Raw genomic sequence first — 12,747 nt, forward strand, 5'->3', positions numbered from 1 at the left:
TGGTGAAATACTTGAAGATTTTCCTTATAGTGAGAATTTTGCATGTCTTATGCAAATTGTTATCAGTTTTTTTATGAATGCGAGCATAAAAGCGTATTCAGAGGGGAAAAAAAAAATATAAATTTGATCATGCTTTGACTGTTACACATTCTGATCACAAGGCGTATGAAAAGTTCTAGCCAGCATGAAGAATAAAAAGTAATGATTTTCTTTGTTTAGAAGAAAGATGGAGGCGTGACATCAGACTACTGAATCCAATTATCATTAAAGTCCATCAGAAAGTTGTGGAACGGACTACTGTAAATGCTTCGTCACGGGCGAATCATCAATTACGTCACTCATTTCTTTGTTATTGTTTTTTTGCCAACCATGTTTATGAGTAATTCTCACTAAACTATAGATAGAATGAAGTTAACGTCAATCCAGTCTTTGTTATTGTTTTTTTTTTTGCCATCCACGTTTATGAGAATTCTCACTAAACTGTATTATCCAGACTATAAAAGTTCATGGTTACACAGATTTTTATGTGCTGGTCCGTTACACATTACCATCCGGAAGTATAAGTTAACGGACCAACACACAAAACTATGGTAACCTTAAACGTTTATAGCTAGTTAATACAGCTTAGTGAAAATACTCATAAACGCGGATGGCAAAAAGCAATAACAAAGACATTATTGACGTCAAGTTCATTCCATCTATATTAACAGACAAAAAAACGTTTCAGGTTATGCCTAGTTGTGTGTGTGTTGGTCCGTTATATATTTCCGTATAGATAGTATGCGCTTGGCTAATAAGCTTATAACATTTCCATCCGGAAGTATAACGGACCAACACACAAAACTGTGTGTAACCATGAACGTTTGTAGTCTGGTTAATACAGTTTAGTGAGAATTACTCATGAACGCGGATGGCAAAAAACAACAACAAAGGCTTGAGTGACATCATCTTCGTTCTATCTATAAATAGTCTGATTAATACAGTTTAGTGAGAATTACGCATAAACGCGGATGGCAAAAAACAATAACAAAGGCCAGAGTGACGTCATGTTCGAACTATCTGTGCGCTTGGCTATAGTACTCACAACATTGCCATCCATTATTATTATTATCATCATCATCATCATCATCATCATCATCATCATCATCATCATCATCATCATAATAATGATAATAATAATAATAATAATAATAATAAAAAAAAAAAAATAATGATAATAATAATAATAATAATAATGATGATGATGATGATAATAATGACAATATTTATTATAATTATTATTGTTATTAGTAATATGATTATTATGATTATGATATCCAAATATCCAAAATTTGTTTAGTTTGATCAAACAATTACACGAAAAAGGAGCACTGTCTGTGTCAACACCGTTTGCCGACATTTAATTGAGCTGTGTTCTGCGAGACTATTTGTTTGTCCGTCTGCACGTCTTTATTAATGCAGGTGGTTATATTTGCTAAATCAGATAAACAAAAAACTATTATTACAGAATTGTGCATGATAGAAATCCCTCAAATCTAGCAAAATTGAATAAGATTAACGATTTAACAATTTGGATATCTAGTTCGCGAATCGAAAGTTTAGTGATAGGAAAACATCCGGGTTGACGCTGAAAACAGTCGCCAATGGGAATCCAAGGATGACGTAAATCAACCGAGGGTCGCCTTCCACAATAGGAATGAACGACTTTTTTGTCGTCCATATCAACATTTTCCAATCTTAAAAAGCTTGTATCTCAACTAATTCTGATCTCTCAGAGTGGTTCTAACAGGATTTTTCATATTCTACAACTTATGTAATTTTCATGCTTTCAACCCTATTTTGCACAATTCAAGGGTTTTTTTGGGCCTAATTCCCCCTACTAGTACCTATTTTGATTTCTCTTGTCAAGTACAAAACGGCTATGTGGTCTAGTTGTATGACACTCGCTTTCGGATCGGAAGGTCCTGGGTTCGAGCCTCGCTCGGCGAATAGTTGAGTCATTGGAGAAAACAACGCCTAACAGGCGTTATGTCCCGTCCTAAATGTTTACTGCTGCTGTTGGCCAGGGACCCCGTGTAAAGCGCTTTGAGCCCATTTAGTAGATATTGCTCTATATAAAAGCTCATATTTTAAAAAAATTCAAAGCAGTTCAATTTTTAGAATTCTAACTAACTACATCTTGCTGCTAGTCATTCAGTTTAATACGAACCATTTCACGGTTGATTGGAATCAACACGATATCGAGATTCCCTCTAATGGGTGTTTGCATTTCATTGATTGGCGATACTGTTTTAAAATTCAATTACACCACCGTGTTTGGTATTGAAGTATGTCTATTTACCCTGAGGTTGATGTATATATCATGAAAAGTTCTGAATGATTCAAAATGTATCCAAATATTCATAGCGTTCATTATATTCTTATTTAATTGGTACTATACCGATGTTGAAACTGTTCATTTTTCTCTGACAATGCGTCAATACAGAAAATAAAATATATCGGATGTGATGCTGTGTTCTCAATACGTCTCATCCGAATTGTGATAGCAGGTGTGAATCTCTTGTGTTTCATCTATGATAAAATAAGAAATATTATTTTTTTTAACTCCCAAGGAGACGTTTTTTTCTCTTGCGTCTCAAAACGGTATGTGGGATGAAATAAGTGCTAGAAATTGAATGTTTAGCCACAAATATGAAACTTGATGTTAATTTCTAGTCGTTATGTTGGAGAATAAATACAATTTCTTACATTGTAATAAAATAAAAAATTCGTATCCCCTATCAGTGAACTTTTGAAATCCATTCAATTCATTATACATTTAGATAATATCGTTTTGGACAAGAATTCCATTTATTTTCAAGGTCTATTCCGAGGGAGGACTAGAATAACCCAGGCGTCGGCCTCAGTTAAAGGAACTTACATCCTTAGGAGACAAATCATGATGAACGAGAAAATAAAAGGCATTCAGTCTACACTATATATATATATATATATATATATATATATATATATATATATATATATATATATATATATATATATATATAATTTTGATATTTACCACAATGTTGGAGTCAGTCTACATCGATGTTTCAGACCTTTTCAGCCATCGTGTTACATGAGTTTGGTTTGTTGTTTGTTGTGAGCACTATTCGTACCATATTTGTATCCAACACGATTCAATATATATATATATATATATATATATATATATATATATATATATATATATATATATATATATATATATATATATATATAGTATTCGTTAGTGAGCCCATGTAGATAAATCATTCATCCCGACTTCGATATCCCTGTGTTTTTAGTGCGTTTTTAATAGGAACATCGTTTTGTGTGCGTTTTATGACGGTACGAGAGAATATTTACGCATAAACGACGTGCACTTATTTGCAGGTCTGATAATCCGAATTGTTAGAGCCTCATTGTTGTATTGGAACTACTCTCAGACCAACGCAAAATAATTTCCATTACAGCAATATCAAAACGCGTTCATAATTGTGTCAGGTTATCAGTCCTGTACATATGTTCACGTCGCGCATTAACTAAGCGATTGGATAATTCATTATCAAAAGTAGTCTCTTGTCAAAAGCATTGTAAAGCTGGAAAAACCACTTTTTGAATGAAATTTGAATAAAGCCATAGAAAGCAGTTTACCCGAATTGAAATATTTCATAGAAATGTGTGGACATTATTTATACATTCTCTCAACCTTTCCATCGCATAACGTATTTTTAATGGAAACATTAACGCTGCCAACAAAGAGCGATTAATGGTGGAAGTGAATAGGGTTCGATAGTGGTGACGTCACTTCCCTCGTAAAGACGCATAGTATCTTAGTAACTGGTTATAAACTATCGAAGCAATGTCGGACGCCCTTATGAAATACGTCTCCGACGAGCATAAAAGTGTATCGAGAGGAGAAAAACAAACTAAATCTGATCATGTTTTGCCTTTAATACATTTGGATCACATGACATATGAAAAAGTTCTAGCTGGCAAAACGAATAAAAAGTATCGATTTTCTTTGTCTAGAACCAAGTTGCTGGTTGCTGGGCGGACGTGACGTCAGACTATTGAATCCTATTGTGTGAGTGATGACAACCGTCGAGTTCAACCATTGTGTTAACCAATCGACTGACACAGAATGATGAGCCTGGCTCAAAATGCAACTTAATATCTTTGATGAAGTATTTACGTGTTATTGGGCCTTACACCTTTAATATCTCGTCATTTGATAGAATTATGGTGATTAGTATTTTAACGATTTGTATGTGCATAAGAAAAAAAAATCTTATTAGAATATTATCTTTCTGAATATCGCATATTTATCGAGAGTCTTACTAAGTATAACGCATGCGTTTATCCCAACTTGACAAACGTTTCTCCCTTAAACCTGGAGTACCTTTTTTAATTGCCTTTTTCTTGGCTGAAGGAGGGTTTTGATCCCGAAACGTTCATAGCTTAATGTTTTGATCTTTTCTATAAATCATTGTTACTTATTTCTTGTTCAATACTCAATACGATATATGTAACACTACATCCGATAACATAATATTATATGAAATGTTAGTGAATTATTCTGCAAGTCTACTCTTAAAAAATCACGTATTTTAAATTTGGTCAAAAAGCCGTCCGCCAAATATCGATCGATATGACACTGTGGATGACAAAATAACACTAATTTTGTCAACATTCTCAAACCTGGGACTTTGCGAAGATGAAAATTAGGTTAACTTATTCAAAGTGGAATGAGATATTATTGTGAATTCAATGCTTACTATTATTATTATTATTATTATTATTATTATTATTATTATTATTATTATTATTATTATTATTATTATAATAAGAATTATTATTATCATTATTATTATTATCATTATATAATTATAATAATAATAATAATAATAATAATAATAATAATAATAATAATAATAATAATAATAATAATAATTATTATTATTATTATTATTATTATTATTCTTCTTCTTCTTCTTCTTCTTCTTCTTCTTCTTCTTCTTCTTCTTATTATTATTATTATTATTATTAGACGTCTATTATTATTATTATCATTATTATTATCATTTGTGTATATTTCATTTCTGCATTATTCTTTGGATGTTCGTAAGTTGAAATACTTGTACAAAACTGTAGCTATAAGTGAATCATACTATAATTAACACTTGATTATGACCAATGCTATTATTTTCCTTTATTTTCAATATTTGTATTAAATGATGTCTGTAGTGTACCGCCAATCACCTGCCACACATCGTAATCATAAGTATAATTCTTCAAATTATAAAATAGAAGGGACATAACCCTGTTAATTTCTCATCGTGTAAGATAGTTCAACTGTCAGTTGATGTTTGACATATGTTATGTAATAATCATAATTATTACCATTATCGTGAGTTACTGCTTCTCTTTGCCTTAGGCCGGCAAAGAAAAGATATTATGAGGTGTTGTTCAAGTATCAAACGGTGGCGAAAGATAAATTAGAATTGGCTCCACAATCTTTTTGTTTAAACTCTCAATTGAAATACCCTCCTAGTCCGTAGCAATTCCTGGCACCAGACAATTCCCTGGCACCTAAACGTTCCTTGCCAGCCCAGTACATTTCCTGGCATCAGAACATTATCGGGCAGTCTAGAACAATCACTGGAACTCAGAACCAACCCTTGAACTAACTGATGCAGTCCCGTCCTGAGAAGGGTACCAAACAAGCAAACCGGCTGGATTAAAGATAAGCCAAACGAGCTTATACCATTTTCAAATCTACCAGATACTGATATACATGATTAAAATTAAATATCTAAATTTAAAAAAATAAATAAATATATTAGATCCCCTCCATTAGAGCCATCCTTTATGTGATTAAATAAACAGAGGAGTAATAATTAAAATTGTCAAATATCCATCATCCATAATCTTCATTCTAACTTATGCTTATTCTCTCTATCCTGCAACATCTAATGAAACTTATGTATAGAATTGTTATTTTTGCATTGGGTGTTACTATTGTCTTAACTCAATTGCATTATTACAGTCAGTTATAAGGGACCCAAAGGATATTCTTAATCAACCCTAGAATAAACCTGAGCTGTTTGTGTGTTTTTTCTTTTATTTTGCCCTTCTTGACTACGAGACGTGATACTTTAGGAGGAGTAGGTTCGGGTGCGGCTTCATCCTCGCTGACCGCTTGCTCTGTCGGTACTCTTATATTATACTTTGTCATTCCTGATGTATTTTCGTCTTCATGTATTATATTGACTTTTAGATATGATATATTGTAAACTATTATATAAAATTGAAAGAAAAATGCGTTAATCACTTGATTTTTGCATGCGTTCAAGATTTTTTGTTATTGTAATAGATCCTTTCATGGCCCGACAACATCCTACTTAAGTTAACTTGTATCTCATTATGGACCTGGTAGATCGCTAAGATTAAATAATATGCATCTTATGATAGAGGAAGCCTCTAAGCCTTTGTTTCACAACAAATCCTTCAGAGCTACAGCGCCTAGGTTATGGAATTACCTTACATACAATACCAAAAATCAGCGAAAACTTAGGTATGTTTAAAAAGAAATTAAAAACTTAATGAAAGTAGTTGACACTTATGTTATAAATACCGTTTTACGATTGTGAGACGTTGACGCTTGACAAAGAATGTACTTGGAGGTTAGAGGCATTTGAAATGTGGATGTATGGAGGAATGTTGAGGTTATCATGGACAGACAAGTATACGAACGAGGAAGCGTTGCCGAAGATGAGAAAATGAAGAACATAGATAGATGCCATCATCATTGCGGTTTCTAGGACATGTGTGGAGGCGAGACGGAATAGAAAATTTGGTAGTATCTGGGATGATAGAAGGAAAGAGAGCTAGAGGCAGACAGAGAATGACATATTTAGATAACCTAAGAACGGCCAAAAGTGATTCTAAAAGCAACGCAGACTTCATGTACACCACAGAGGATCGTGCGTGCGGAGACAGCTGACCGGCAACGTGCTCAAGAGTAGAAGTCACGATGGATGATGATTTTGCTTCATATGTTTTAATTTAGGGTAGATTCTACAGTAATGTGTATGTAATTAGTTTGCATGTGTGTATGCGGAGAAGTTTCCGTATGTGAGTTTGAGTGTACGGGTGTATGAGTGTACGCGTGTTAGTGTGTATGCCAGTTTATATACATAGTCCAAATGATTGTTAAGCGCCATAGAGCACTTGTTAGTGGATTGATGGGCGCTATATAAGTATATCGTATTTATTATTATTATTATTATTATTATTATTATTATTATTATTATTATTATTATTATTATTATTATTATTATTATTATTATTATTATATTATTATTATTATTATTATTATTATTATTATTATTATTATTATTATTATTATTATTATTATTATTATTATTGATGGCACAATATTTCATACAGGACAGTAAATGGAATGTTGGACTATTGCTTATCGCGTTATTCGTTTTGTTTATAGCTATTCGCAGTCGTTACACCGACTAAATGGTAGCTTGTATTCATGCGCTTTTACGTGCATTTTAAAGAGCGAAAATAACAAAAAGAATGATATTTAATATGTTGGGATCTAGTTTATAAAAAATTCGGGTTCTCAGCAAAGAATTTCAATCGTCTTTCTTTTGGAGAGGCAGATTTGAGGTCAAATTTGAAGGTATTTCTCTTTGATAGAGGTCAGAAAAAAATTAATTTGTATAAGCGTCAAATTGTAAAATCTTTTCGTGAGAATGTAGTTGAATGGATAATTAAAACGATGAAGTGAAACAACGAAAATCATGCAGTTAACGATTATTCACCTTTATTCTCTCGATCGCAAAACTAGCTCGAGCGACATCCGACAGGTTTTGCCAAATCAACACAAATATAAATATAGACACAAACCTAAGCAAGTTTTACGATCATTGCAAACCGACTAGACGCCGATTAAGCTTAATGTTGCTTGACTTAACCTCAAATCGAGACCCCCCATCCTTCAGCCATATACGTCAAAGTTCACGACACGGTGAGACACAATTTGGTGAATTTCTAACTTCAATCTCAAAGAATTAAAACAAATAAAAAGACTACATTAATTTGTTATTGAAATAAAGTATAATTAAAACGCCTCGATGAATATGATAAATCGTTTTCCTTTTGCAACCAAAACGGTTCAAAATAACCGAAACAAGTTTAAAATAGATTTTCGCTTAAAGAAAAGAAAGCGTATACACGCGAAGTCCGAGGTTTGAGAGATATTTTGTGTTTTTCTTTTCCAAGACAAGGGCATCGATCCATTTTTGGACGAGTTTTCTGACCAAAATGTTAAATACGTGCTTTTCCATATTACGTCAGTATTGTGTAAGAGCGAGTCAGATGCCGAAACGTGAAGTTAATAATAAAGTTATCAGAAATACAAAATTTTAATAATTTGTCGTTTTATAGACAATATTCACTCTCCTCAACCAGTTAGTTAACTGTCGTACTCTGGAAAAACACGTATTTAAAAATTTGGCCAGAAAACTTGTCCATCAAATATCAATCGATTTAAATATAAATCAATCGATATTTGACAGACGAGTATTCTGGCCGAATTTTTAAATACGTATTTTTCCAAGATACGACAGTTAACTGGTTATCAATATAGTTTATAATTTTATTTCTAATTTTATAATTGTGTCGTTCTTTTAGTGTCTAGTTCACGTTTAATTAAGTAAGGTAGTTTGTCACGTGATCTTCTTCTCTATTTTCTGCCTATAGGCACTCTGTGTCGACATATGCAGCACCACAGTCCAAACTATGGAGAATCCAGGGTCTCCACGAGTGATCAGCCTGCAGATTATTTTATATTTAGTTTTATCGGCAAATGGAGTGAATGTACTCCACAGTAATCTCAGTACATTTACGTTGCTTCATTCTACTTCGACAACTCTTCAGGGAATTCAGGAGATTCTCACGGCCACAACAATGAATACCACAATTCCTATATTCAACAATCAATATAACAGTGACGATGATGTTGGTGGTTGTGTTGTTGGTGGTGATGATGATGATAATGATGACAGATCTGATGGGAGCTGTAATAATGATACCGATAATAGTGCTGGTAACAATGGAGGTAATCAGGATCTTCAGGGAAATAAGGAGACAGATTCAGATAAAGCCAATCCCATTAAAAATGGAAACAAAAGCTGCAGTGATCCCAATATGGGTTTCAGAGATTCCGATTACGTGGGTTTTGTTCCACGATATATTTACAACTTTTTTATTTACTTAATCTTCGTGTTGGGACTGGTTGGGAATATTTTGGTTTTCCTTCTTATGCAGCTAAGATTTCCCCGTATCTCTTATTCTGTATACCTTCGATTCTTAGCGGTGATGGACAGTGTTGTTCTTATCCATGTGTGCACAGAAGACATCATAGATCACCAGTTTGGCAAGTTGGGGAATTTCCAAAAAATTGCACCATGGTTTTGCAACGTATGGAAGTTCATCTACAACGTCACTCGACTCTCTTCACCATGGTGCGTTGTTGCCTTTACTTGGGACCGTTTTGTGGTGGTGATCTTTCCCCTTAAACGGCACTACTTATGTACTGTGAGATTGGCTTTGATAATATCTGTCGTTTTGCTTTTAGTGTGCATTTCCGAGAGCTCCATTTTTGCCGCCAACACCTTAGATTTTTGTGATATGATAGAAAGTAGAGTTCTTCATGTTTATATGAAGATTCGAGCTAATGGACTTGAATCTGCAATTCCTTGTTTCATAATACTTGGACTTAATGTCTTTATAATTATTGGAATCAAAAGGAGCAGAAATTTTAGGATGTCCTTCCGGAGGTCGAATGTGACAGAAGTTGAGATAAAAAGTTCGGAACAAGCCTTGACACTCTCGCTGGTCACTGTGTCTTTGCTGACATTTTGTACCCTTATTCCGATTTCTATTGTTAAGGTAATGAAAACCATCTAATGTTTTAGAAATAAGCATAAATTTGGTATTAAATTTGGATACAATTCAGAAACAAGTTCTGAGGCTCTATAGTTAAAGGAAAATAAAGATGCCGTAAGCTCTTATGATAAACGAGACGTATGATAATTGACGTTTGGGGTGTCCGCTACACAAAAACAAATACTTTTAATAAAACTTTTTGTATAAGAATTAGATTGTCACTTTGCATATAGTTAAGTTGTCAGATGCAGATAATCATAAAATGACCGGAAGATCATATGCTATAATCAAATACAATAAAAAATTCAAGACGCATTAATATTTGCATTTCTGTATATTTCGCATACTTCAAATATAACGTCAAATATTGATTTATAGAATAGTTATAATTCTTTTAGAAACTTCTTATCCTGGGAATAATCTATATCTACTTTCCATGTCCTCGACGGCATTAGTCAAACTGCAAAATGTGCTGAAAATGACCCACATAGTGAAAAGTGTTCACAGCTTTTGAAATATCTAATATCACGATTGGTCATTTTGTTCAGCTTGACACATGGGTACGTTATAACTTTCATAAACAAAGCAGCGTGTTTACATTTGATAAAAAATAACCAATCATTTGACAGCAACAAATCATGTGATCGATGACTCGGTGGACGAAAACATTAATATAGATCACTCCCACTGGCATATGTATTTATATTTTTGAGATGTTTGAAAAATAATGCAATACACCATATCAAACCATTTGTATTTTTCAAATATTTAATTGCTTGGTACTTTAAAGAAATATCTGAAACTCAATACTCTAGTGATATAATATGATTGAATAGGCGTATCTAACTTTCACCACCTTTTTGTTTCTTAGACTCTGGAGGACATCTGGTATGAGAATGCCGATGAAGACGACCCTGCAACTTCTTACATTAGAGATTTGAACAATACTTGGAGTTTGGCTAATCTTATACATCTTTTGAATTTTGGACAGAATTTTTACATCATGATGTTAGCCTCTGCCAAGTATAGGTGGGTTATATTTTTATTACTGGTCATTTATTTATAAAAGATCTATAACAGTAATGTAAGCATCTTACCACATCTACCTTTCCATGTTAATTTCATGACATGATTTCAGAATTTAAATGTAATTTATTTCTCTCATCATTTTCTTTGTCGCCTGAAAACAGCTAAGGTAAATAAAGTAAGTAAATAGTAAGTAAATAATGAATTTATATAGCCCCTAAACATCCACGTTAATCGTGCTCTGTGGCGCTTTACATAATAAAAATAAAAATGTTTAAAAACAACAAAATTGAAAATCACGACACTACATGATACATAATAAGCATGCATACAAAAACACAATCTAAGCAACATCCATTTCATGAAAAATAAGCCTCACGGAACAACTCAGTCTTCAGACATTTCCTGAAAGATGAAATTTTCACAGGACTTTGTCCGAGGACTAAGTGCGTTCCATAGGCGTGGAGCTATGAATGAAAAGGCTTTTTCACCGAAAGTGGATTTTGAGGTGGTAACTTTTAGAAGTTGGGACTGAGATGATCTTTAATTTCGAGTGGGTTCATACTTTTTAATCAGTTCCTGCAAATATTCAGGTGCCAATCCATCCAGACATCTAAAAACATAGCACAATATCTTAAATTCTATCCTATACTTCACAGGATGCCAGTGCAATTCCTGGAGAACTGGTGTTATATGATCTCCTTTTTTTCGTTAATTTTATAAGTCTAGCCGCTTTATTTTGAATTTTTTGTCGAATTAATCTACTTTGACATCCAATGAGAAGGGCATTGCAATAATCTAATCTGCTAGTAATAAACGAATTAACAAGCATCTTTGTAATATCTTCATCAATATAATGTCTGATTCTTCCAATGTTTCTAATGTGATAGTTACAACATTGAAATATTTTTTTTTCACATGATTTTCCATGGATAACCCTTGATCTAAATACACCCCAAGATTTCTCACACAAGAACTAGGTTTAATAGCTTTTCCACCCACTAGTATCTCATTTGTAGATATTTTTGAGAGTTGATACCTATTTCCAAAAGTTATCATTTCCGTCTTGTCATCATTAGATTTAAGTTTGTTTAGTTTCATCCAATCCTTTATGTTAGCAATGCAATTTTACATAACAGATACTGATGACAGCTCTGAATCATTATTGAGTTTTGTATACAACTGAGTGTCATCAGCATAAAAATGAAAATCAATGGGAAAAGTGGATAACATATGAGAAAGGGGAGCAGTATACATTGTAAAAAGGAGGGGACCGAAAATAGATCCCTGAGGCACTCCACACGTTAATATGGATGGAGTTGATACATGGTTTTCTATAATTACCGACTGAGTTCTTTCAAACAAATATTATTCCTTTAACCAGTCCAAAGCTGTGCCACTGATATGAAATTGATCCCGTAGTCTAGTCAAAAGTAAATTCTGATCGATAGTGTCGAATGCCGCACTTAAATCTAGTACAACAAGTATCGCAGTACTTTTGTTATCTATATCATTTACAATATCATTAAAAACTTTAAGTAATGCCGTTTCCGTCCTATGTGAGGCTTTGTAGACAAATTGAAATTTAACATTTAAGGCATTCGTCTCTAGATGGTTCATAATACGAGCAGCAACGACTTTTTCGATTAATTTTGAACTGAAATTTAAATTTGACACAGGTCGAACATTATTTAACTCATTGCAGTCAAGATTTGCTTTTTTCTTCCGGGG

General features: G+C 33.2%; 1 protein-coding gene across 1 annotated transcript; it reads left to right on the top strand.

The window, feature by feature from the left end:
* The first annotated feature begins 6,892 nt into the window (after window positions 1-6,892).
* On the top strand, window positions 6,893-12,419 carry LOC144964067 (uncharacterized). The gene is made up of 5 exons (XM_078898007.1): window positions 6,893-7,007; window positions 8,803-8,929; window positions 9,144-9,993; window positions 10,862-11,019; window positions 12,401-12,419. The coding sequence occupies exons 1-5, from the start codon at window positions 6,893-6,895 to the stop codon at window positions 12,417-12,419; spliced, it is 1,269 nt and encodes a 422-aa protein (XP_078754133.1).
* Window positions 12,420-12,747: the final 328 nt, after the last annotated feature.

The sequence above is a fragment of the Berghia stephanieae genome, chromosome 2 (assembly GCF_034508935.2).
Source record: "Berghia stephanieae isolate SIO BIC M18660-M18661 chromosome 2, UCSD_Bste_1.3, whole genome shotgun sequence".
Taxonomy (NCBI): domain Eukaryota; kingdom Metazoa; phylum Mollusca; class Gastropoda; order Nudibranchia; family Aeolidiidae; genus Berghia; species Berghia stephanieae.

Coding starts and splice junctions, on each gene's coding strand:
- LOC144964067 (XM_078898007.1), top strand. CDS start 6,893: ATGATAGAAGGAAAGAGAGCTAGAGGCAGACAGAGAATGACATATTTA. Junction 7,008..8,802: donor CATGTACACCACAGAGGATC/GTGCGTGCGGAG, acceptor TTCTGCCTATAG/GCACTCTGTGTCGACATATG. Junction 8,930..9,143: donor TGGAGTGAATGTACTCCACA/GTAATCTCAGTA, acceptor TACCGATAATAG/TGCTGGTAACAATGGAGGTA.